At 33.9% G+C, this 23066-nt stretch overlaps 2 protein-coding genes across 2 annotated transcripts; one reads left to right on the top strand and one right to left on the bottom strand.

Moving 5' to 3' along the window:
* Positions 1-120: 120 nt before the first annotated feature.
* Positions 121-5937, bottom strand: LOC105329541 (protein draper). Its single transcript, XM_066085318.1, has 6 exons — positions 5810-5937; positions 3945-5579; positions 3705-3836; positions 2837-2884; positions 2523-2604; positions 121-1901 (listed from the first exon to the last, which is right to left on the bottom strand). The coding sequence occupies exons 1-6, from the start codon at positions 5931-5933 to the stop codon at positions 1859-1861; spliced, it is 2064 nt and encodes a 687-aa protein (XP_065941390.1). The 5' UTR covers positions 5934-5937; the 3' UTR covers positions 121-1858.
* Positions 5938-15204: 9267 nt separating this feature from the next.
* On the top strand, positions 15205-22801 carry LOC105329540 (proton-coupled zinc antiporter SLC30A2). The gene is made up of 9 exons (XM_011430824.4): positions 15205-15433; positions 16726-16787; positions 19615-19728; positions 19856-20002; positions 20275-20428; positions 20795-21122; positions 21411-21516; positions 21683-21817; positions 22022-22801. The coding sequence occupies exons 1-9, from the start codon at positions 15417-15419 to the stop codon at positions 22165-22167; spliced, it is 1209 nt and encodes a 402-aa protein (XP_011429126.3). The 5' UTR covers positions 15205-15416; the 3' UTR covers positions 22168-22801.
* Positions 22802-23066: the final 265 nt, after the last annotated feature.

Genomic DNA, 23066 nt, shown 5'->3' with positions numbered 1-23066 from the left:
CCCGGCGATGAATTTCTTATCGGAATATAAATAGTGTGTTAAGAATGAATATTATTTTTTTTTCAATTAGATATTTATACAATGTTCTAGTAATATTTGATCAGGGAAGACATTAGGAAAGGTCAAATGCATGTGTTTTTTGTCGCCTTACTATTCAATCATATTGGCTTCTTATGAAGATCATACTACCAGCAAAATCAATCAAAGGCTTTTAAGGACTCAAAAAACGAAAAATACGAAATTAGTATAGATATATTAATTGTAAAATATAGAAAAAATCAGTGTTTGAATATTTTTTTATTAAACCTTTTTAATTTTTTTTTGACAAACAACGCAGAATACCTTCTGCCAAAGGCATGGGCTGGAACACGAATTTTATTTAGGAGTACAAATTTCATATCCACGAAATGAAATGCAAAGAAAACGAAACATGATCATAAACTTGAATTATATCCTTATAGTTTTAGTCAAAAAGTTACATTAAGTTTGGTTTTACATATATTTGTACGTAGAGTCTAGTATGTACTCAAAGGTAAAACATACTTAAAATGAAAGAAGAAAAATAGCAAAAATGCAAAGGATGTTGAAGCTTTATTTATAAATCTATCGGTGGTATTTAAAATATCTTGGTAGCTTCAGTATTGCGCAGTTAAAGTCGAATAAATTTCGTTCAAAGATCCCGAAACTTTACTTAAATAAATTCCACGAATTTGCATATACCAATTGACATACATTATGCAGTTTTAGGTGAGAAAAACTGAAATATGTACATGTACATTAATTATGAGGAAAAGTTATTAAAATGCATGTCTTATTTGTAAAATTTGTAAAAATGATGAAAAGTGCAAATATTGTTATGAATTTAAAAGACATCTTGACACCTTTATAAAACATTGTGTTATCATTATAAACACAATTAATATGTGAACTCTCGTCTTATACAATCCAAATAATTTATGACATAATCATGATCGTGACGATTATAGTCAAAATAAAATATACATATGAAAAACAGCCTAAAAAATAGCTGAATGTTTTATTTGTACTTGGATTTTTTATGCACCTTTGTCAATTCTTTGTTCAATTGCCTTACATGTACTCGTAATCCGACTGCAAACTAATTCAAAAACAAAGATTCATTCACACAAACTTCTGAAACAAACACTTCAAGGCCGTAACTACCATTAAGGCAAGTGAGGCAAATGCCTCACTGAAAATTTTGAGATTCATTTCTTTTTGTTATGTTAAAATGCCATTGAAGTTTCATTTTTTTTAAAAATTTGTACTTTAATGAATTATTTCAAGCATTAGTTCGCTACCCTGGACCCGCTGGGGACCTAGGCGGTCCCCAGTCCCCTCGCCTCACTAAAAATATAGGTCTAGTTACGGCCTTGCACTTTCTATATACATTTAATTGGTGCTTAATGAAGCTTGTAAATTTGAAAGATTAATCAATGAGATGATAGGTCTCCAGCACACATTGTCTCGTAAAGATTAAAATGTTCCAGCAGTTCTAGTTATCAGACTTAAATTTTTTATATTTTAATAAATTATCATGCTATATTCAAGAAAGGAGATATTTCTTTTATTTTATTTGCGTGAGATATCAAAATTGTTTTTTGTAGGTTTCATCAAACATAACTATTTGAAATAAAAATGAGAGGGATTTTAGACCAACAACCCCTCCCCCTCAAGAAAAATATCTCTCAATAATTCAGTTGTTGACAATAAGAAGCTTGCATACATATCTACACTGTATATTCTCATACAATAGCATGCAATAGTAAGCAGGGTTGCGATGTATATACATTGAATAATTTAAAGTATAATTGTTCTATATTATAAAACGCCACAGAGATTATTGTCCTGTCATTTCGACACCAAGTTCGCCACGCCCCGACCTGTAAAAAAATACATCTTGTAAAAAAGAAATATATTAATTTCTTTAATACATAGAGTTTCTTAGAGTTCACACCAAGGATGTTTAATTAATGTAAAATGCATGACTGGTCGATAAACTGAAAGAAAGTTATAAACAGTTTATAGAATGTTTATAAAGATATTGTTGAATCTATAATAATGCATGTTACGGATTTGCTAATAAGTATGCTTGATAACAAGTCAATGAAAATATTTAGTAATATATTGTGTTAATAAGTATTTATAAGTATACTTGGCTTTTATTTCGGGAGCGGGTCTTTCTCACGTTTGTTATTTGGATACTATTTAGTTTGCGTCGGTTGACAATGGTTTTCTCGGGGTGTCAATTTCAAATCCTACCCTCCCAAACAGACACTATTTCTTTTATTATACTGAATGTCTTAATTTAAAAGAAAACTTTACTGCTTTTATATAGGAATGACGTGAATTCTATGGCGAACCAAACGCGCATGTAACAATTCGTTGTGTTACCCGTTGCCAAGTGTGTTGCTAACGCTGAGGGCAATAGAACGGATTATCAACTACGTCTTAACCAGTCAGATTTTAGTATTTAACATGAAAGCATAATAAATTACACTTGCCTCCTGCTCTTCCAGAGAATAAAGGAAATAATAAACATCAGCACAACTGTCAACCCCAGAAATACGGCTAGTACAATAGTCACTGAATCAAACAAAAAGTACTAGGCTGAGAAGTTAAATAGAAAATCAAAACCTGAAGAAAAGTACATGGGCTCTGTATGGCACTGAGGTATAATACACTAAAATAGGGGACCTTTTATTACTATTTCTCTATATAGTATATTTAAATGATTAGTTTATATGTATAATAAAGGATTGAATTACATGTTCTAGACAATAAAGTTTAACTTATTGCGCACAAATTGCAAACTTACCTATAGATACTGGATTTGACTGTTGTAAAGATTGGCCAGGCGGCAAAACTGTTTAGACAAAAAAAAACCCAGAAAGAAGTGTTAAAACCACAGAAAAGATAAAAGAAAAAGTTTTTTGAACTAAAAGAACTAGAAAATTGAATTGAACTAAGGTAGTCTTGCATATTCATCATTCAAGCATGAAGGTTACTAAACTATGCCCTGAGTGTAATTCGTTAAATTGAATTATAATACAAACTCCAAAAAGCATATCGGCTTAAATCACATTAAACACTTATACATCTCCCAAGTTCTGCGTACTTAAGACGATATTTAGAACAATATACTGTTAATGTTTACCTTGCCTTTCAGCACTTAGTAAACGTGGCATTCTGTAATCTGTCTCAAGATATTTATGCAGTGTATCTTCTTAAACATTTCAATATTTATAAATACATCGGGGTTCAAACGATATTTAGTCAATAGAATGTAAAAAATCAAACGATTTCTCATTTAAAACGCCCACTCTAGCTTGTCAGGTTTCAATAGACGGCTAAAAATAAAAAGTCTACGGGGATTTTGCATTGCAACAGAAATTAAAGTACCCGGATGATACAATGTAACGTTGAAAAATTGCACTTTTTTAAAAGGTACAGTATGTGTATTTTCATTAAAAATCGTCCAAAGGTACTGTATAAATATCTTGTGACAGACTATAATATGTGCAAACGTACATGCGTTTATTTCTAAATACATGTACTGCAACAACAGATACGTTTTTTTATTTATATGACTTTGAAAATTTGAACATTTATTCTAAATCGTGAAAAAAAAATTGATGTGTTAATGAAATCAAAAGCAAATACATATTCCGCTTTAAGTGACATACCCTCACAAAAGTGTCCAGTCCATCCTTTGATACACCCTCCCAAACAAAACCCTGTTTGGTTACACTTGTCACCGAAACAGTTAGGACTACATCGATCCAGGCACATCGTTCCATAATGGCCCCTGATACAGTCTGCGAACAAACACCTTTACTCTAGGCTTTTTATGACCCGAATTACTTTATGAAATGAAAAAAAATTAATAATACAGATTCTGAACTTTTGAATACAGCTCAACAAACCTTTACAATGCCCATCATCCTGTCTGCAGCCTTTGACGCCACACCGAGAGCTACAGCTTTCGTTGCAGTATGTCCCACGTGCTCCTGAAACACAACCTAGTAAACAGTTCCCCCTTGTTAACTCACAGGTTCTATTCAAACACTGACTAGGGCAAGGTTCCAGGCAATGAGAACCATAAAACCCTTGTTGACAACCAAGTTTACACTTTCCTCCAATTCCTTCACAATCTCCGTTCAAACACTTATCAGGACAAGGGTACTCACATAAATACCGTCTACCTTTTGCGTACCATCCTTTTTCACAACCCCAATTACATGATCCGATAGTTCCATCGCACATGTTACCATCACAATTCTCACAAGGCTTGCAGTGTCCAGAGTATAACTCTTTGTAGTACCCTAGTTTGCAAGTTTCGCAGGCCACATAAGGTCTGTTCTTGTTGTCTGTATATTCCTTACATGATTTACAGTGGGGGAAGTTCAAACTGCAATTGAAATCACAATGTGGAAGGTGCCAGCCTTGTTTGCAACCATACAAGCATTCCCCCGTTTTATTGCTGCATGTACTGTTGTTTTTCTCTACACAATGCTCACTGCAAGATACATCGCAGTCCTTGCCAATAAAACCTTCTCTGCATCCTGCAACACACCCTGTACTGTTACAGATTGGACCTTCATTGTTCAAATTACAATTATTGCTACATGGACAACATCCATTTTGAGAAGGAAACCACGTTTTTTCGTTTTTACAATTTGAACAAACGCCTTTTGAAATATCATTACATTGTGATAGCTCACACTTACACCCATTACCGAAGTATCCCGCGCGACACTCTATGCATTTTCCATCACGCGCACATGTCTCGCAGTGACCAAGGCATTTTTGTGTGCAATCAAAACCGTAAAACCCCGTTTTACATGTATCACAAGTACTATTATCCGAACACGTTTCGCAGACAGATTTACAAGTTCCATCGCAGTACGGACCATAATACCCAGCGTTACATTTACCACACTTCCCTGTATGTTGGGAACAGTACGGTTGACTGCAGTGGTTCGTGCACCTCTTGTCGCAATGATCCCCCCACCAGCCATGGTAGCAGTTAAAACATGTGCTGACGTCAAACTGACACAAACTACAGTGTTCATAGTTGCACTTCTCACTACACGTTTTCCCACTGTACCCATCCTTACACGTCTGGCAGGTTCCGTCTACTTGGTGACAGGACGTAAACCCGCAGTTTTCCGGACATGTTTTGTTGCAAAGTGGTCCCCAAAAGCCTGCATTGCAACCCCAATCAGTGCAGTTTCCTGTAAACCTTTCACACCCATTACGGCAATTTGGGGACGGACACGTCAAGTTGCATGTTTTCCCGTAGAATCCTTCGTTACATTTATAACAGTCTCCGGATATCTTGCATCCGACCATACAGTTTTCATTGCACTTGAACTCGCACCTGTCACCGTAATGGCGGTCATGACAGGACACACAAACGCCGCTATTTTTATCACAGTCCAGACACTGGAAGCAGTCTTGGTCACAACGAGGTCCAAAGTAGCCATGGGCACATTGCCCTGAGCAATTTCCAGAATAACTGTCGCATCCCCACCAACAATTGGTACAATTGCTTACATCTACAAAACCATTTCATACTATAGATAAAGTAATTATGACGCTACCGTATTACATTATATTCATGTACAATCACCTCCAGTTAAATAAAAATAAAATGAAGCATAATAACTTACCTTAAGGAAAATAAAATTTATACTAGTAAATAAATTTGAAGTATTTTATCTTAGGATTTGCTTCAAAAATAAATACTGAGGATAAGCCGATACGAGTATGAAGTTCAAGTACCTACCACTTGATTCCGAAATTGATAACCTATTCATTTGTAAGGAAGCAACTAAAATACAATTCCATAAAACTACTACAACTAGAATCTCTTTTAAACATTTACAAAGCATGGTCACTGCATGAAACATAGCATTTTTTACATTGCAAAATGACTTGGGTAGATATAGATTAGAAAAGATACGAAGAGCGTTGACATACATACCTGGGTCGCTATATATGTGTGTGTAAACTGGAGACGTTTACCATCTGCAATAATTTGTATTTGATAGCAAATAGGTACGTAATGTAGGGCATTTCTTGTTAAGATCAACAGATCCCTCTATATTGTTGATCCTATTGTGTCCCTTTCCTTGAGTCTCTTTGTATTCTGTTAAAAGATGTCAAACCGCTTCTGCAATGGTTTTTCGAGACTAAGTCCGAAACAATGATTTTATCCATTACTACATGGTATATTAAAATGAAATGCACAATATCAAAAAAATGCTTCAAATCCAAGTCCACGAGCCTTGTTAAGGTGGCATGGGACACCTGTCAATATTAATGTGGATAAAAGTTCATCATATTAATTAAAATACTTTTACTGTTTTAGAATTTTTAAATTTTACGATATTTGACCAATAAATCTTTTGAAAAGGTTAAAGTTATAAAAATCTCCAGTGGGATTCGAACTTGTGACTTACAGATTCATAGTTAACGCTCTAACCAATTGCGCTCAGTTTTTAGAGTTTTGGGAAAGAATTTTTTTTTTATAAAACTATACTTTATTTCATTGTCTATTTCGATAAAAAGTACGTCATGAAATGAAAGTGTCCCATACCATCTTCAACATCATCTTGTTCCCCAAGGTAAGACGGGATCTTTTGGTTTGCTGAAAAAAAAAATCAAGTTTAAAAAAGTTAAAAGTTTCAAGACTGAGTTTCTACTTAAGGTTAACGTTACATATCAACTATATATATACAAACAATCTTGTTTGATACAGTAAAAGTAGAAAATGTGGCGCACACGTATGTTACAATGTAGTTGCAATTTTAGTCATATGTTTCAAAACAAAAATACATGTATATGCTACTTACTATCAATTAATGTAAATAAAGCGTTGAAATCAAAAAATGCAATGTAAATAGAAAAATGGAATTCGACAAAATCGTTACTATGCTCTAATAAGGCGCATTTTAATTTTAAATGCGTATCCCAGCAAATTCGATCCTTACGTGCACCCATCATTATACATGAATTATTATGAATATTAGTGTAACAATATGGACACAAACTGGTCATCGTGTTCTATGAAATTCCCTCAATATTTAACGATAATGATTAAAATAATAACAGTTTACTTTCCCTCGCCACAAACAACACCAAAGCTGTGTAGCAACCTCTAATGATACAACGTCCACTAATGATATAGTGTTGCATTAGTAGTCAGGACCACTAATGATATAATTTTATCATTAACAAACAACCGTCCGCTAATGATATAATTTCAGATTTATATGATTAGCGGTCAAAAACCGTAACCTCTAATGATATGAAAAAAAAATGAGAAATAAGTACTACCTTGACCACTTATGATACACATTTGCACACAATTTCAATTGCATTAGTGGATGGATTTGAAACCTTTAATGATATAACATATAACATGATAAAAGATTCTCTCTCTCTCTCTCTCTCTCTCTCTCTCTCTCTCTCTCTCTCTCTCTCTCTCTCTCTCTCTCTCTCTCTCTCTCTCTCTCTCTCTCTCTCTCTCTATGGGTTTGTTAATCATAGATTAGAACAACAAAGAATATCAATTTAAGTTGGTTGAATTAAAACTACTTAAACAATAGGGATCATGTCGTTGTAACAGAGAATATTAGCCCGAGTTAAAAATTGACCTGCGTTTCATTTTTCAACATTGATTATTTATTCGGGGAGGGGGTGGGGGTGGGGGGCTTTTTTTAACGTTGAAAACTGAGACCAAAAGTCGTGAAATGTATACCCGGATTTCATTTTTCAACGTTGATTATTGATTTGGGATATTGGGGGGCGGGGGTGGGGGGGGGGGGCTTTTCTTTCGTTAAAACTGCGACAAAACGTCAGTTTTCAACAGCTTAAAAAAGGTTTTTTTCTAATCTCTGATGACCTCACACGTTGAAAATTGACCAACTACAGGTTTTTGAATTGTCTCTGAAATGGAACTTGCTCTACGCAATTATTATGTATCTGATAAAATTAATTCTTACTATTGTCCGATATTCATGCCGATATGAATTTTTGTTTTTTTTTTTTTTTTGTTTTTTTTTGGGGGGGGGGGGTTCCGATAGCAACAGTTTGTTATTAAGACTAAGAACTCTGTCTCTTGTTGTTAAACTGTGTAGATAGAGCTAAAAGGAATATATGTCAAACAACATCGTCTCAAGCCATGGTCCGGAGTCCGTTTATATATACCTCTCTCCACCATGATCGTTCATGTTGACCGTGGTTTGCTAAGATTGTCAAACCAATACCGGCCGTTTATGTAATATTTCCGGTAAATCGCTTCAACTTTAATTTATTTTGAGAAGTCATGATAATTAACTGACAGCACAATAATGAGCAGTTTTCATATTTTTATCAGACAAGTCGCGATCAGTGATTATTTAATTAATTCAACTTAACAATAACTTTTCTTAAACTTGCAAGATTAACAAAATTAAATGATGAATAATAAGCTACTGATCTTGATTTGACAGAAAAAAAAATATTGTGTTCAATACAGATACAAACACTACACAGAAACTTTTTCGTGGGTGTGTTTAGGGAGTATTGGACATTTATGACGCAATCGCCGGCGTAACGAGGAATCTTGACCCGGGTTGAAATTTGACCCGGATATCATTTTTCAACGTTGAAAAATTGATACCAAAAGTCGTGAAATTATACCTGGGGTCAGTTTTCAACAGCTTGAAAAATATTTTTCAAACTTCTAATGACATCGACACGTTGAAAACTGACCCTGTTGAAAATTAACTCCGACTTATGATGTATTTGAACAGAAGTGTAACTTGCTCTTCACAGTTTAATTGTACATGTGTGTACTTAAAAGTTTCGGTTTCAAAACTTTAACTCTTTTATCCGCTATATTTGCCGTCTTGGGTAATTTGACATTTCAAAGGTTGATTTTTCTGACTTCAATCATTTAATATTTCATTTAACTGAAAACGTGGTATGTACATGTAGCAACCTCTAATGATACACCGTCCACTAACGATATAATGTTGCATTAGTGGACAGAATTTTGACCACTAATGATATAATTTTATCAAACCCGTGTCAATTTTCAACCCATGTTAACATTTTTTGTTACACCGACATAATCACCATTGTTGAAGTAGTTTAAATTCAACCAACATTAATTCATATTCTTTGTTGTTCTAATGTATAATTAACAAACCAACATATTCAACTTAACAACAAATAAATGATTCAATTGTGCTACAGACCACAATAACAAAGAGTCTTGTGTTGTCTATGGTTTAATTTTAAAATTCTTCAGAAATATTTTTTGTAAAAGCTAACCACTTTGAGTTTAATATACCCGGTAATCATTTTTGGTACAAGTTAACTATATCTGGTCAATCACTCACTTCCTGTGAACCTTACTGACCAGTCATGCAGTCCTGTCTCACTTTGTCATGTTAGATGTGTGCCTCAAACAACTAAGTAAGTCTTTTTACTTGAAGTAATTGCTTAAATTTGTTAGTATTAAATTGTATTTTTGAAGTATAGTTACAGATGGAAATTTATTTTACAGATAAAACATTCTTAAAAGTATGGCACGCCATTATGGTCTTTAAAGTAATTTACAGTTTAAAAGTATAAAGTAAGATTCTATATTTTCCTATTTAGTAATTTGTGATTTCTATTTGTTGTAGTTTTTTACCAATATTATTCACGACGGCAACTTTTCCACACAAAATAAAATATGAAACCCGTGTGACTTTTGTTTGCGTTGTGTAAGGTTACCTGTACCAGGCAGAATAAGTCTTATGAATTGGACCTTTTTTATGTAAATAAAATCCCGCTAAAAGTTTAACAATAATTTTCTAATATGGTAAAAATGCTTTTCTTCAAACTTTCTTCAACTAAAAATATTTAGCACAACTCCTTTTTGATTAATGATAATCAATTTGGATCTTCAAGTAAACTGACGAAGTCATAAATTGTATGTATTTTTGTCTGTATACGACTATTTCAGTTCAAGTAAAAAGGCAAAATATCAGGGCAATTATGGAACGCCATAGCTGCCTTAATGTCAATTTCATATTATCTTTTATATGCAATAGTAATAACATTATATGCAGTTGTAACATCATTATATGCAGTGCTAACATCATTATATACTGTAATTTCCCCATTATATCCAGGGATAAAATCTTTATATGAAGTGGTGACATCATTACGTTATGTCGTAAGATCATTATGTGCAGTGGTTTATTCATTATATGCTATGAATAAATCTTTATATGATATAATAAACTCATTTCATACAGAGCTAAACTCATAATGAACTATTGTTCAGTCGTTGTGTTATGTGGTACACTCTTCATGTGCAGTTGCAACTTCTTGACATTAAGTGATAAGATCATTATATGCAGTACTAACATCATGTTATGGCGTGTTAAAATCATTATGTACATTTGTATGGTGGTAAAATTTTTATGTATTGTGGTGAAAGCTTTACATGCAATTGTAAATCCTTTATATGATGTGACAATTTTATTATATGCCGTTGTTGAGTCATTATATTATGAGGTCAGTTCTTTACATGATGTGACCATCTCATTATATGGAGTGGTAACTTCTTTATAAGCTGTAAAATGGTTCTCGCTGAAAAGTTTTAATGGGGAAGAGGTCCAGTTTTATTTTTAAAAAGATGCTGCGTTCATTGTGAAAGTGTACATGTCGTATGTTTTGAATTCACGAGAGAGAGAGAGAGAGAGAGAGAGAGAGAGAGAGAGAGAGAGAGAGAGAGAGAGAGAGAGAGAGTTTCTCTGTTCTTGATACATCGATGTGTGATTAATCGAAATCGAATGAAATTTTAGTAGAGTACGCGTTTAATTTTAAAAGTTAAATAAATTTCAAAAAATGATTGTACTTTGTAGAAATTTATTACCTCCTCTGTTTCTAGAACCGCGCATACAGTTAGGTAGATCACTTTATGTATCTTGATGTTAACATAGAACAATTTGATTTCTACTTGCTAGCGTCTTTTAAATATGCATGTAATTCTTCGGAGCTTAATTAACAAATCTAATTCTGTATCTTTAAAAACGTTTAAATTGAGTTACTTTGCAGTTACTTTGATTGTTATTTAAAATCGTTTTAATAGCATCCATATAAACCGTGGCGCTTGCAACAAACTTATCCGTACATCGCTGATTCATACATTTTTGCACGGCTTGCTTTTAACGATGTCGAACAATATGTACATATATTTTTGAAAACGACATATTTTACAAAAAAATACATAAACTTTATCAATTGATGCGTTACAATGTACTTTGTTTAAAAATCCGTCGTTCAGCAGCAGATGTTTACAATTCATGATTAAAATGTGAACAAAGTCGGTAACGTTGAAAAAAATCAGCACAAATGTAAAATATTACAATGACAAGCGTTTCGAAACTTATTTATCCTGACATTAATTATTTTCAAAACCATCAGAATAAGGTAATACCTTTTCGTGCGATCAAAAATTAATATAAAAAATACCAAGCAGTTAGTCTCGGTGATGATTCAGCCATTCTGCGTAACCACTCGGCTATACTAGACACGATGAAGTTTGCGAAGATTTAAAACACCGGTTTTTTTTTTACTTCGGAGGGTTTTTTTCGAAGTTTAATTTTTAAAAATATGCCTCTTTGAAACAAAAATTGGATATGCCATGAAACCAGTCACATTTTTCAGTGTTTTACGATTTGTTTAATGCAACGTGGTCTAGAACTAGAAATTCAAATTTCTTAAATTTCCAACAAATTGCCTCGGACCCTCTTTCCTCACCCCTTCGGCAAACTTCAGTATTCATCGGACCCCCCCCCCCCCCAAAAAAAAAATCAAAAAAAAAAATCCTGGATCTGTGTATAAAATGGTCTTATAAAAATGATATGAAGATATCTGCAACAGCTTTATGGAAAATAGCACAGGAATTGCAACGCCTTCTTTGTAGGATTTAAAATACAAAAATACATGCCCGGTGAGCTTAAATTTTATACAGTAAATGAAACAACCATAAAAGAGGTTAAGACAAACCAATTTCTTTATTATGTCTTAAAAATCAAATTAATTTTTAAAAAAATGAAAACGAATTTTTATTTATGTCTATGAATGAAAATCTGTCTATTCCTTTTGTGTTGGAGGAATTGATCAGCGAGGAGAAGCACCTACCTGGTACATTGAAACAAAGGTCTTTCGACTTTGATTTTAAAACGCTTGCTTAATTTTTTGTAATTTCTTTTACTCTTAAATTAAAAGCATACTCTACTAATAATACATTCGATTTTTCACACAAAATGGGTTCAATGATTGATATTATGATATCGATGTTAAAGGACAGATAAACTCTCTCTCTCTCTCTCTCTCTCTCTCTCTCTCTCTCTCTCTCTCTCTTGTGTGTGTGAATTCAAAACAAACGACAAGTTGACCAGGAAATGTGCATCGTCACAATGAACGCAGCATCTTTTTCAAAATAAAACTGGACCTCTTCCCCATTAAAACTTTTCAGCGAGAACAAGTTTACAACCTCCTCATAAAGAGTTACGACTGCATATAAAGAAGTTACCACTCCATATAATGAAATGGTCACATCATGTAAAGAACTGACCTCATAATATAATGACTCAACAACGGCATAAATATAATAAAATTGTCACATTATATAAAGGATTTACAATTGCATGTAAAGCTTTCACCACAATACATAAAGGTTTAACCACCATACCTAATGGTTTTAATAAACCATAACATGATGTTAGTACTGCATATAATGATCTTATCACCTAATGTCAAGAAGTTGCACTGCATAAAAGGATTTTGCAACTGCCATGAAGAGTGTTCCACAAAACATAACGATTGAACAACAATACATTATGAGTTCATCTCTTTATGAAATGAGTTTATCATATCATATAAAGATTTATTCATAGCATATAATGAATAAACTACTCCACATAATGGTTTGACGACATAATGTAATTATTATTCCATTTCATATAAAGACTTTACCCCTGAATAGAATGAATGTAATCACAGTATATGATAATGTTAGCAATGTATATTATAATGATGCTAACACTGCATATAATGATATTTCTATTGCAAATAAATTAATACCAATTCATATAATATGAAATTGACCTTAAGGCAGCTATGGCATTCCATAGGCAATGTCAGAATGGTGTATTTTACAATAAAGGACTATATACATGCATATGATCAAATAACTGCCCCCCCCCCAAATTTTAACAAATTCTTGTGCAGTATCGTATGAAAATCAAATCTTTATCCAACGTTATACAGAGGTTGTCTAACATTTTAAACTCAACATTAGTCACCATTGTCCATGACCTCTCCATCTATGAAGTCACTTAAGTATTTTTTTTTTCCAAATGTAAATATCGTCAGTTTTCCTTGATACTTTGCCTTTGTATGTATATAGCGCAGGTATACTCAAGTACGATTTAAAATTTCGATATATATATATATATATATATATATATATATATATATATATATATATATATGATTTTATATTAAATTATATCATATTACATCATTAAAGGTTGCAAATCCATCCACTAATGCAATTGATGATGTGTGCAAATGTATATCATTAGTGTTCAAGATAGTACTTATTTCTCATTTTTCCCCATATCATTAGAGTTTACGGTTTTTGACTGCTAATAATATAAATCTGAAATTATATCATTAGCGGACGGTTAGGTTGTTCGTTAATGATAAAATTATATCATTAGTGGTTAACATCCCACTAATGCAACATTATATCATTAGTGGACGTTGTATCATTAGAGGTTGCTACAAAGCTGATTTTACAATAGTATGACATTTTCTTTGGTAGAATTTAAGTTTAGTTTATTTGTTTATTCTTTAGGCTAAGCTTATTAGATCGCATCAGAACAGCTTTCAGGCTAACCCCCTATCATTTTATGGACTAAATTTTATTTTTTTTATCATGTACACGTCGAAGTTGATTACATGATACATGTAAGTATTGTAATCACTTAAAAAGTTTAATTTATAAAGATGTCTTTTTAAAAAGTTCACGAAATGCGTAAAGCAAAATAAGCGATATACTCCTTTCGTACTTTGTTAGAGTACATTAAGCTAAGGGGTAAAAATTTGTATATAATTGGCGTATCTCCTTTCTGTCTTGTTTAAATTCCCACGGAATGCATAAAGAAATTATGTGATTGTATGTATAAAAGCATCGTTTTACAATTCAAAACACAGATTTAGAGTTTTTTTTTTTTAAACAAGGATTTATAGTTTAAAAAAATCATTTATTCCAGACAGTTTGTGGAAAAAATATAGAAAAAGAAGGCGTGATATCAGCTGAAGGACGTTGCCTCCATTTGAATTGAAACAGGATGTGGAAATAGAAATCGGTTTACCGTAGTAAAAGAAAGCAACGAAAATCGACACATGTGCGTTTTCAATAGTGGGGGGGGGGGGGGTGGGGTTCCACACCCCCTCTGGAAAAATGAAATTCTCATGATATATCTACATAAAAAAAAACTATCAAAAATATGTCTCCAACCCCCCCCCCTCCCCCCGGCAAACCTAAATATATATGTATACCTTGGAACATCCCCCCCCCCCCGCCGCCCGGAAAAAAATTCTGGATCTGCGTATGCAAACGGTTCGTTCATTTTGATGAGAGAGAGGGGTGTTTATGCATCAAGATCCTTAATATACTATGAAAAAAGCAATTGTTGAGACTCAAACTTCCTGTCTGCACTAGTTGTAACCTCCGGAATCTAGAAGGAGATACTAAATATTTTTGATCGCCTAAGCTTTCTTGTAACGAAGGCCGCAATGGGTCGATGACTTATTAATTCTTTTGTATTAACTGAAAATGAAATTAAGTCCGAACACTTTTAGAATTCGTAAAACTGGTATATCATTTTTAAGTGCCTCCTAATACACTCTATTTTATACTAATAATGGAAGTAATTTCATGAAAATCAAATTCCATTTAGGATAATAGAGTTTAATGTGTATATATATATATACGTAAAGGAAGGCCCTATCAACAGCTGTGGTGAATGACTGGTTTAGGCTGAGTAACATAGAGCGCATCTGTCCCCTCCCCCCTCTCCGCATTTCACACCACCGTGTTCGTGTGCAAAATTTAACTCGAGAATCCGTGAGGAGTAGCTATAGGAAATATGCACACAGCGATCGGCTGGTCAAATGACAGACTCTTATTAAGTCCGACATGAGCTCTCGCTAGCGACATCGGTAAAATTATCTACCTTAAAAAACAGCTAACCAGATGTCTTGAGTCGCCACTGAGCTTACATTTGGAATTATCACTTTTTTTTTTAAAACAAAGTTTTGTGGCAATCAAGATGACGTCATCAGACAGGTGAGTGAATCTCTTTTGATGAAAATATGCATTAAATAATGCATTTATAAGTACAATTTATGTTTTGTTTTTGCCTTAGTGATTTAGTGAAAAGTGATAATTTAAAAAAATAATAATGAAGCAGTCGAAAGTCAAGTATTATTAGTAATAAAAATCAAGTTTCCCACGAAAGCCAAGATTTTGAATTCGATAATTCAGATTCGAAAATACGAGATTCGAAATTCGAGATTCTTTATCTAATTTTATATATAAGTACTGTATCATGGCGACATCAAACTGTTTTGAATAAAGATCAGATGTACATACTCTTACCTAAAAATAATTGTTATTTCATCCCTGTTTAAATGATTGCTTGTACACGTTAGTTCACACAGAGTAAATATATAAATAAGTAGAAAATCAGTGTGCTTTGCGAATCTAGGTGATTTTACTCGCTTTATGTGTATTCCCCTGGTACATTTTAACCTGGGGTCCATCTTTACTCTTAATACGTTTTAATCTTGGGATGTAGTGGGTCCGATACAGTACATGTAAATATTTGGTTAGTAAAGAACTACTATTGGTATTATTTTAATCGGTGAAAATATAATCTATAAATAGATACTTTCAGTCTAGTTTCAGCAATGAATCTGAGTATCATTTATCATTTCGTAGAGAAAAAATGCATTGAAAAATAACATTACATGTATCAGGGTCTGCGACTACCCCACACCCCAACTAGAAATTTTAAACTGAATCAAATTATCATAGTAAAATGATTAAAAATGGGATTCTTATCCTCTCCCCTGGCAAACAGAATTATCTCTTGAACCCTGCCCCTGAAAAAATGCTATTAATATATGGACCAGTAAAACAATCTATATACCGTCGTGCAATGTCATTTTTTTTTTATACTTTGTAATCATATCTTATAGGACATTAGTCTTTTAAAAACACTAGTTAAATAGATATATATTAGTATTACTGTGATGTGCTGTATACGAGTAAAACCGCCGGATATTCAAGAAAGCATGTGATCACACAATGCATTACTGTTTAATTTGATCATTACTTTTTGTATGATCACGATAGAATAAAAATGAGGGGGGAAAATCACAAATAGATCATTTATATATAGAAAGATCGGTTAACAAGACTAGTATGATGAACACATGCATGATGCTTGAAGACAACGAAGTTATTTGTTTTACATGTAATTAGTTTGTTCGTTCATTAATGATAAAAAGATCAGAAAAACAATTCATATATTAAATATATTACACGTTTTGACTGTCAGTGACTCTTTATTTCAGCATGACCTTGGATTTACGCCGGGATTCTAAAGAGGGGTCTGAAAAGAGCAATGACGATCCTCGTAAGTATTTATTAAGTACATGTACACATGTACATGTATACATGTGTACATGTACTACATGTAGATTGTTAAAAGGAGAACTCCCCCTCCCCCTCGCCTGACAGCATTATATTTGCTATGTTTCACAAATCTAAAGTGTTCCTTGGAGTATTTGGATTTAAAACATCTTACACACTTTAACAATTTCATCCATTTTTTGTGATTAATAAAGGGAGATGATTTTCACGTACAGTGTATCCTTGAACACATTCTAATAGTACTGAGTATATGAATATGTCAGGGAGGGAGAGGGCTCATTTTTACTCCACAAAGTTTCCATGCTTGAGAAGACTATTTTAATTATTTTCGTGATTTTGAAATATTAATATTTTTATGGTGAGTAGACTTAAAATTACAATCTGATAACAATTAACATCATCTTTCCCTTAAAACTACTTTTTGTCATTAACTTGGCAGAATTGAAAATACACATGTATAGTTACATGTATCACAGTGAAATTAAAGCGATTGCAAAATGCAGTACTATAATCGATGGATCTTGGAATCAACACATATGGTAATACATGTACATATATGGAAGCAGAATATTTGCAAAAAGAGGAAAACTCTTATCATATTTGGCTCTCGTGTTTAGTTTTTTTGTTTGGTTTTAATAGAGATTTATCAAAATTCTTTCATGCTTCGATTTCATGTCATGATATGTGACAGAAGAAGCAAAATTGTATTTATTATATATTATAATAATAAATGTCCAACTGGCTACACTATAAAATTAAGATACACAGATGCGTGGTATGATTATGTAATTAAGGGCACAGATGCGCGTTTATGATTATGTACATGTAATTAAGGGCAGACTTGTATGTTTGTGGGCATGCAGCTGCATTCTTGTCGTGTAGCATTCAGAACTGTCTCTAGTATAATAGGCAGGAACATTACAAATCGGCCCCGGACCCCATAACAGTAGCACCCTCAGGGTGGGTTTTGAAACACATTGGAATTGTAACGGCCATGAATAAAACCCGGCTGTTACATGTAAAGCGGTGTAAAAACAAATGTAGTGAGAGATTTCTGGTGATTTTCAAATTAATAGTGAGACAAATTAAAACTTAAACAACCTTTGATTATTTGACATACCCCCGCAGTAGGTCTTTTATTTAATTTTCCAATATGCCCAGAAGCTTTATCACTATAATTTGCATACTTTTATCGTTTTCTCTCTCTCTCTCAATTTTCTCTCATCATGCTATTAATGCCAAATGTAGTTATGACCATGAGTCACCTCAGCCCCATGGAGATACAATCAACTGTTTACTAGTTTATCAACTAGTGTTTCTTAGTTAGTAGTTTGTTTTTTCTTTTTACTATTAATGAATAAGCCACTGGAAATAACTCAAAGATTTCTATTTGTCTGTCACTTGCATCGTATGGTGGGTTGGTAAGAATTCAGAATGTAGTAGGTTATGGCGAGTTAATTTCGAGCCATGAACTGTCAAACAGTGATCAAGTTTTTATACCGCACGGATCCAGAAAATTTTACCGAAAGGGGGGTGGGGGGGGGTCTGAAGGATAGTTGTATTTGCCAGAGTTGGAGGAGTCCGAGGCATATTTGCGATAATTTTAATATGTAAATTGAATAAACTATAATTCCCCAGGGGTGGGGGCCTGGACACCTGACCCCCCGCCCCCTTCCAGATCCGCACATGAGGGGATCGTCTGCAGGCAAATCGTCATTGTTATTGTATCAATCCTGTCGTGTCTTAATATCACATATAATTATTGAAAAGAGATATTCTCGAATAAAACAGACTAAGTCCTTCAGGGAACTTAAGCATTTATGTACCAGGAAAATGAAAAAAAAATGAGATGCCTGATGATGCATGGACATTAAAACGAATTTATAATTTTGTTGGTAATGTACCAAGCTTATTACTGGCAGTGTATTCGACCTCATAGGAGTCTATATGAACAACTGTTGGAAAACCGTACACTCTTAATTCACTAAATGATCATCTAAATGATGGCGGATATAGGATAATGACTTGTAATGTTCATTTTGTTAAATCATGTTTAATGTCAGAGGGTTGAACTATTTGAATATGAATGTGTATTCAAGACTTAGTCTTCGTAATTTTATGTTGGATACATCACAGAGATTACATAGTTTAATAAGAGTTTCAAGAATACTTTTCCCAAACTAATCATGTAAGAATTTACTATCATTATGCTTTCACTTTGCGGTTGAAGGAACTGACCCAAATGCCGATTTTTCGAATCCCATTTCTCATTAGAAATGACGGGATGATACTATAAATAGCACATACGTTCAGTATTGCAGAAGGAACACTCTTTCAAATACATGTACATGTACAATGAAATACAATATAAAATCAAAGTACTGATAGTACTGAAAAGCGCTAACCCAGCTTCTGTATGTATACTAGTATAACAGACATATGTATATAACATTTCATCTTCTGTATACGCACTATATTTCCTCATCACTGCGTGGCAGCCCCTGCAATGATGTACATGTATGTAAGCCCCGTACATTAAATTCACAAAAGCCCGTACAGTACATTTACAATAGCCCGTGCAGTTACGGCACAAACTCCCGAAACTGGTTCCCTAGCCAGTTTAAATGATGTAAACTTCTGCTCATATGGGGCGGTTATTCGATGTACCGGAAGTAGAATCTAACGACAATAAAGCGCTGAGCTATGCTTAGCGCTTTAAAAATTATCATAGAAAACAAAATAACAGAATTTGTAACCATTCTATTCGGTGTCAAGAACGATAATTGATGCATTATTTTTTGAATTCACAGTGAGTCACCATTGTCATACAGAGAAAAATCAGGACATTTTTGACAAGAAAGCTCGGAGACAGCTCATCATTGCTAGTATCTTCTGCTCTCTCTTTATGGTTGGAGAAGCTGTCGGTATGAACACATCTCTCTCTCTCTCTCTCTCTCTCTCTCTCTCTCTCTCTCTCTGCCAGAAAGTTACATGTATTATTTTAATATTTTTGTATACACTACCAATATACGTATGGTTTATATTTTACAGGGGGCGCGTTGGCCGGAAGTCTTGCCATTATGTCTGATGCCGCTCACCTGCTGACAGATTTCGCTAGTTTTGGAATTAGTTTGGTAGCTATGCATTTAACAGTTAAAAGGAGAACTAAAAAATTAAGCTTCGGATGGTACAGAGCAGGTACATATTTTACAACGTTTTTCATTTAAGGCGACGCAAATGTACAAATTCAGAAATGTTAACGGATGCTTGCCTCTTGGCTAATATACTTTTCTATATTAAAATTAGACCAATTAAAATAATTCTTTATAACATTGAGATGTCTAATACATAAGAGGCATCAATTGAATTGTAACATTTCGCACAATTTTTTTTGAAAATGCATACATAAATTACACTGATAACGAAAATGTTATAACTTGCTTAAAGTATAAGCTCTACATTAATATCAGAAATCATCGGTGCCTTGGTGTCCATTTTGTTTCTATGGATACTGACCGGCGTGCTAGTTTACCTGGGCGTGGAGAGGATCATCAACCCAGACTACACCATAGACCCTCTCATCATGCTGATCACGGCGTCCGTCGGCGTGGTCATCAACGTCATGTAATGCCGTTTTTTAGATTAAATTATGATTTCAATATTTTTGAATTTTTTTTGGTATCCCTTGCGCAAGAATTTACATCTTATCTGGTCCCCTCGAATATCATTTTTTTAAAAAGATACATGTAACTATATGTTTGTGAAGGACATTTTTAGCCCAAAAAGTGTACATGTATACACTATACGATTCTGCAAATGTGGAAAGTTTTAGTTCTTGCAAACATGTCCTATATATAAATATTAATGTTTCCATATTAATTGTTGCGATAAAGACAGCGTTTTTCTGCTATGACCTTTTTCAGAGCTTAAGAACTCTACCTTCGTGCTTAAATAATTAAAATAAAAAGGCTGGTTTCAATAATCTTTCAGCATGGGTGCCACGCTCCACCAGCCAGGCCACCACCACCACCACTCTCATGGTGGTTCCCCCACCTACACTCCAACGGACAGTGGCCACCAAAGTCAGAACGAGGATAACTCCCATGAAACGGACAAGCACCTGCTAGACGACAAACAGAAGCTGGTGGAATACGGAGCCATATCCAATCAAAACGTTCACGACGTCGAGAAAAATGACCATGGTCATTCCCACAAGAAGGAGAAGAATATCAATGTCCGAGCAGCCTTTATCCACGTCCTCGGGGACCTGGTGCAGAGCCTCGGGGTGCTGATTGCGGCCATTATCATCTGGTTCAAGGTATTAGAACTTTCAAATTCTGCATCAATTTTTGCCTAAAAAATACAGCGCAATTTTTCTACCGATAACATTTTATGACGATTTTCATACTTGACTCGACTACGATATCCATAAAAGTTGGTGTATGACCAAAAATGATGAAAGCTAAGCACAAATTGCATGCAGAGTTAATCTATTTTTTAATTACGTGTATAGTGATACAGTTGTAGCTAGATTGATCTTACATATACGTAATTCATAAATATTAACCTGTTTGTACTGTATACATGCATAAATATCGCTTTTTAGCCGGAGTGGAAGATAGCAGACCCAATATGTACGTTCCTCTTCTCTATTCTGGTCGTATTCACAACAATGCACATTGTCAAAGACATCATTTACGTGTTGATGGAAGGTAATCTCAAACGCAAATGTATATTTGAATATTGGAATTATGCATTAGATGACGCGATTTTTATTGCGACGAGAATTAATTTCAACGATCTCAAATCAAGGGAATACAATTTTGCACTATAGAAATTACATGTATATTAAATTTAATTTTTGTTATTTTTTGGCAGGTGCTCCCCGAACGGTGAACTTTACAGACGTATCCCAGAGCCTGTTGGAGATTGACGGGGTCAAGGAGGTGCATGACCTCAGGATGTGGTCCCTGTCAATGAACAAAGTCGCAATAGCCGTGCATCTGGCAGTCGGTTTGTACATTGTCCTCGATCTTTTTACTTTTTTTTCCCTCCATCCACTTATGTCCTCTTGCATGACCAATTTTTGCAAACATTGAACACTATTTCTCTTCCGTCCTCATGATAATGTTGAGCTTCTTACCTTTATTTGTCATTCATGCACATTTCCTCATTAAATTCGGCGTCAAATGTTATCTTTTTCCTTTATATATACAGAGAAGGACAGAGATCCAATGGATGTGCTGAGGATAAGTACCCGCATAGTCCGAAAGAAGTTCGGTATATCGGAGAGCGTGATTCAGATTGAGGAGTATCATCCTACTATGTCTGAATGCAATGAATGCCAGGATCCGCCCGACTAATGACGTTACATCAATACAGCTTAAAAAAAAGTTGTGTGTTTAGGGTAACCCAACATAACCTACAAAAATGCCCCGATCCTACCATTTTTAGATGTCTGTTTTTATCCGATCGTGAATTTTATATTATTTCTATTAAAATCCGTTTTTAAATATGACACAAACAAACATTCTTAGGATTCAATGCTGAAAAAAAAAATGATAAAATAAAAAGAAATAAAAAGAATCCCTACCTACCTAACCTAAATTTTTCTTCAGTGTTACCCTAAACACACATTTTTTTTATAGGCCTAAACAAGCTAGTCCACTATTTATACACATGTATTATAATGGGTGAAAGGAGTTCAGAACGAAGTTTTAAATGAGATTATAAATCAACATTTAGCAAGTGAAAAAAAAATTGTTTGGCTGGTCGCATGTACAAATTGTGTCGAAGACTTAATTGGTAGCGTTGCGCTGCACTGCATGTTTTGTTTTTGTTTGTTTTAAATAACAATAATTTAGGTGAATATAATCATATATGTGTTCATGTTTGTCCAATGACGAATCAGTCATACGGTTTATAGTAAGAGTTTTGTATATATATATACATGTATATGTATTAAATTAAATGCAATAATAAATGCCATCGCCGAAACTGCTGTGTGTAATGACTCAGTTTATCTGGATATTTGCGTATTTTCTTATTTGGATAAAATTCCAAATTCAGTGTTTGATTGTGTCGATAAATTTGTCTAGTAGAAATGCAATTGACATACATATATATATACAATCATGTAGGTCTGAAACGAATTCACAATCAAGTTTTACATGCATCAAATGATGAAACAATGGCAACAGTAATTGAATCTGGCGGCCAGAATTGAGTCCTGGGCAATAAAAAAATATTATTTGGCGGAGAC

This window comes from Magallana gigas, chromosome 5, assembly GCF_963853765.1.
Source record: "Magallana gigas chromosome 5, xbMagGiga1.1, whole genome shotgun sequence".
Lineage (NCBI taxonomy): Eukaryota > Metazoa > Mollusca > Bivalvia > Ostreida > Ostreidae > Magallana > Magallana gigas.
This window is presented reverse-complemented; position numbering and strand designations above follow the sequence as displayed.

What these genes read in the sequence shown, in the direction of transcription:
- LOC105329541 (XM_066085318.1), bottom strand. Translation starts at nt 5,933, where the DNA reads ATGTTTCATGCAGTGACCATGCTTTGTAAATGTTTAAAAGAGATTCTA. An exon ending in GACTGGACACTTTTGTGAGG is followed by an intron (nt 2,885 to 3,704) that starts GTATGTCACTTA and finishes TTGTCTAAACAG; the next exon opens with TTTTGCCGCCTGGCCAATCT. An exon ending in GTCAAATCCAGTATCTATAG is followed by an intron (nt 2,605 to 2,836) that starts GTAAGTTTGCAA and finishes TGTTTGATTCAG; the next exon opens with TGACTATTGTACTAGCCGTA.
- LOC105329540 (XM_011430824.4), top strand. An exon ending in GGCGTGGTCATCAACGTCAT is followed by an intron (nt 20,429 to 20,794) that starts GTAATGCCGTTT and finishes ATAATCTTTCAG; the next exon opens with CATGGGTGCCACGCTCCACC. An exon ending in AGCCGTGCATCTGGCAGTCG is followed by an intron (nt 21,818 to 22,021) that starts GTTTGTACATTG and finishes TTATATATACAG; the next exon opens with AGAAGGACAGAGATCCAATG.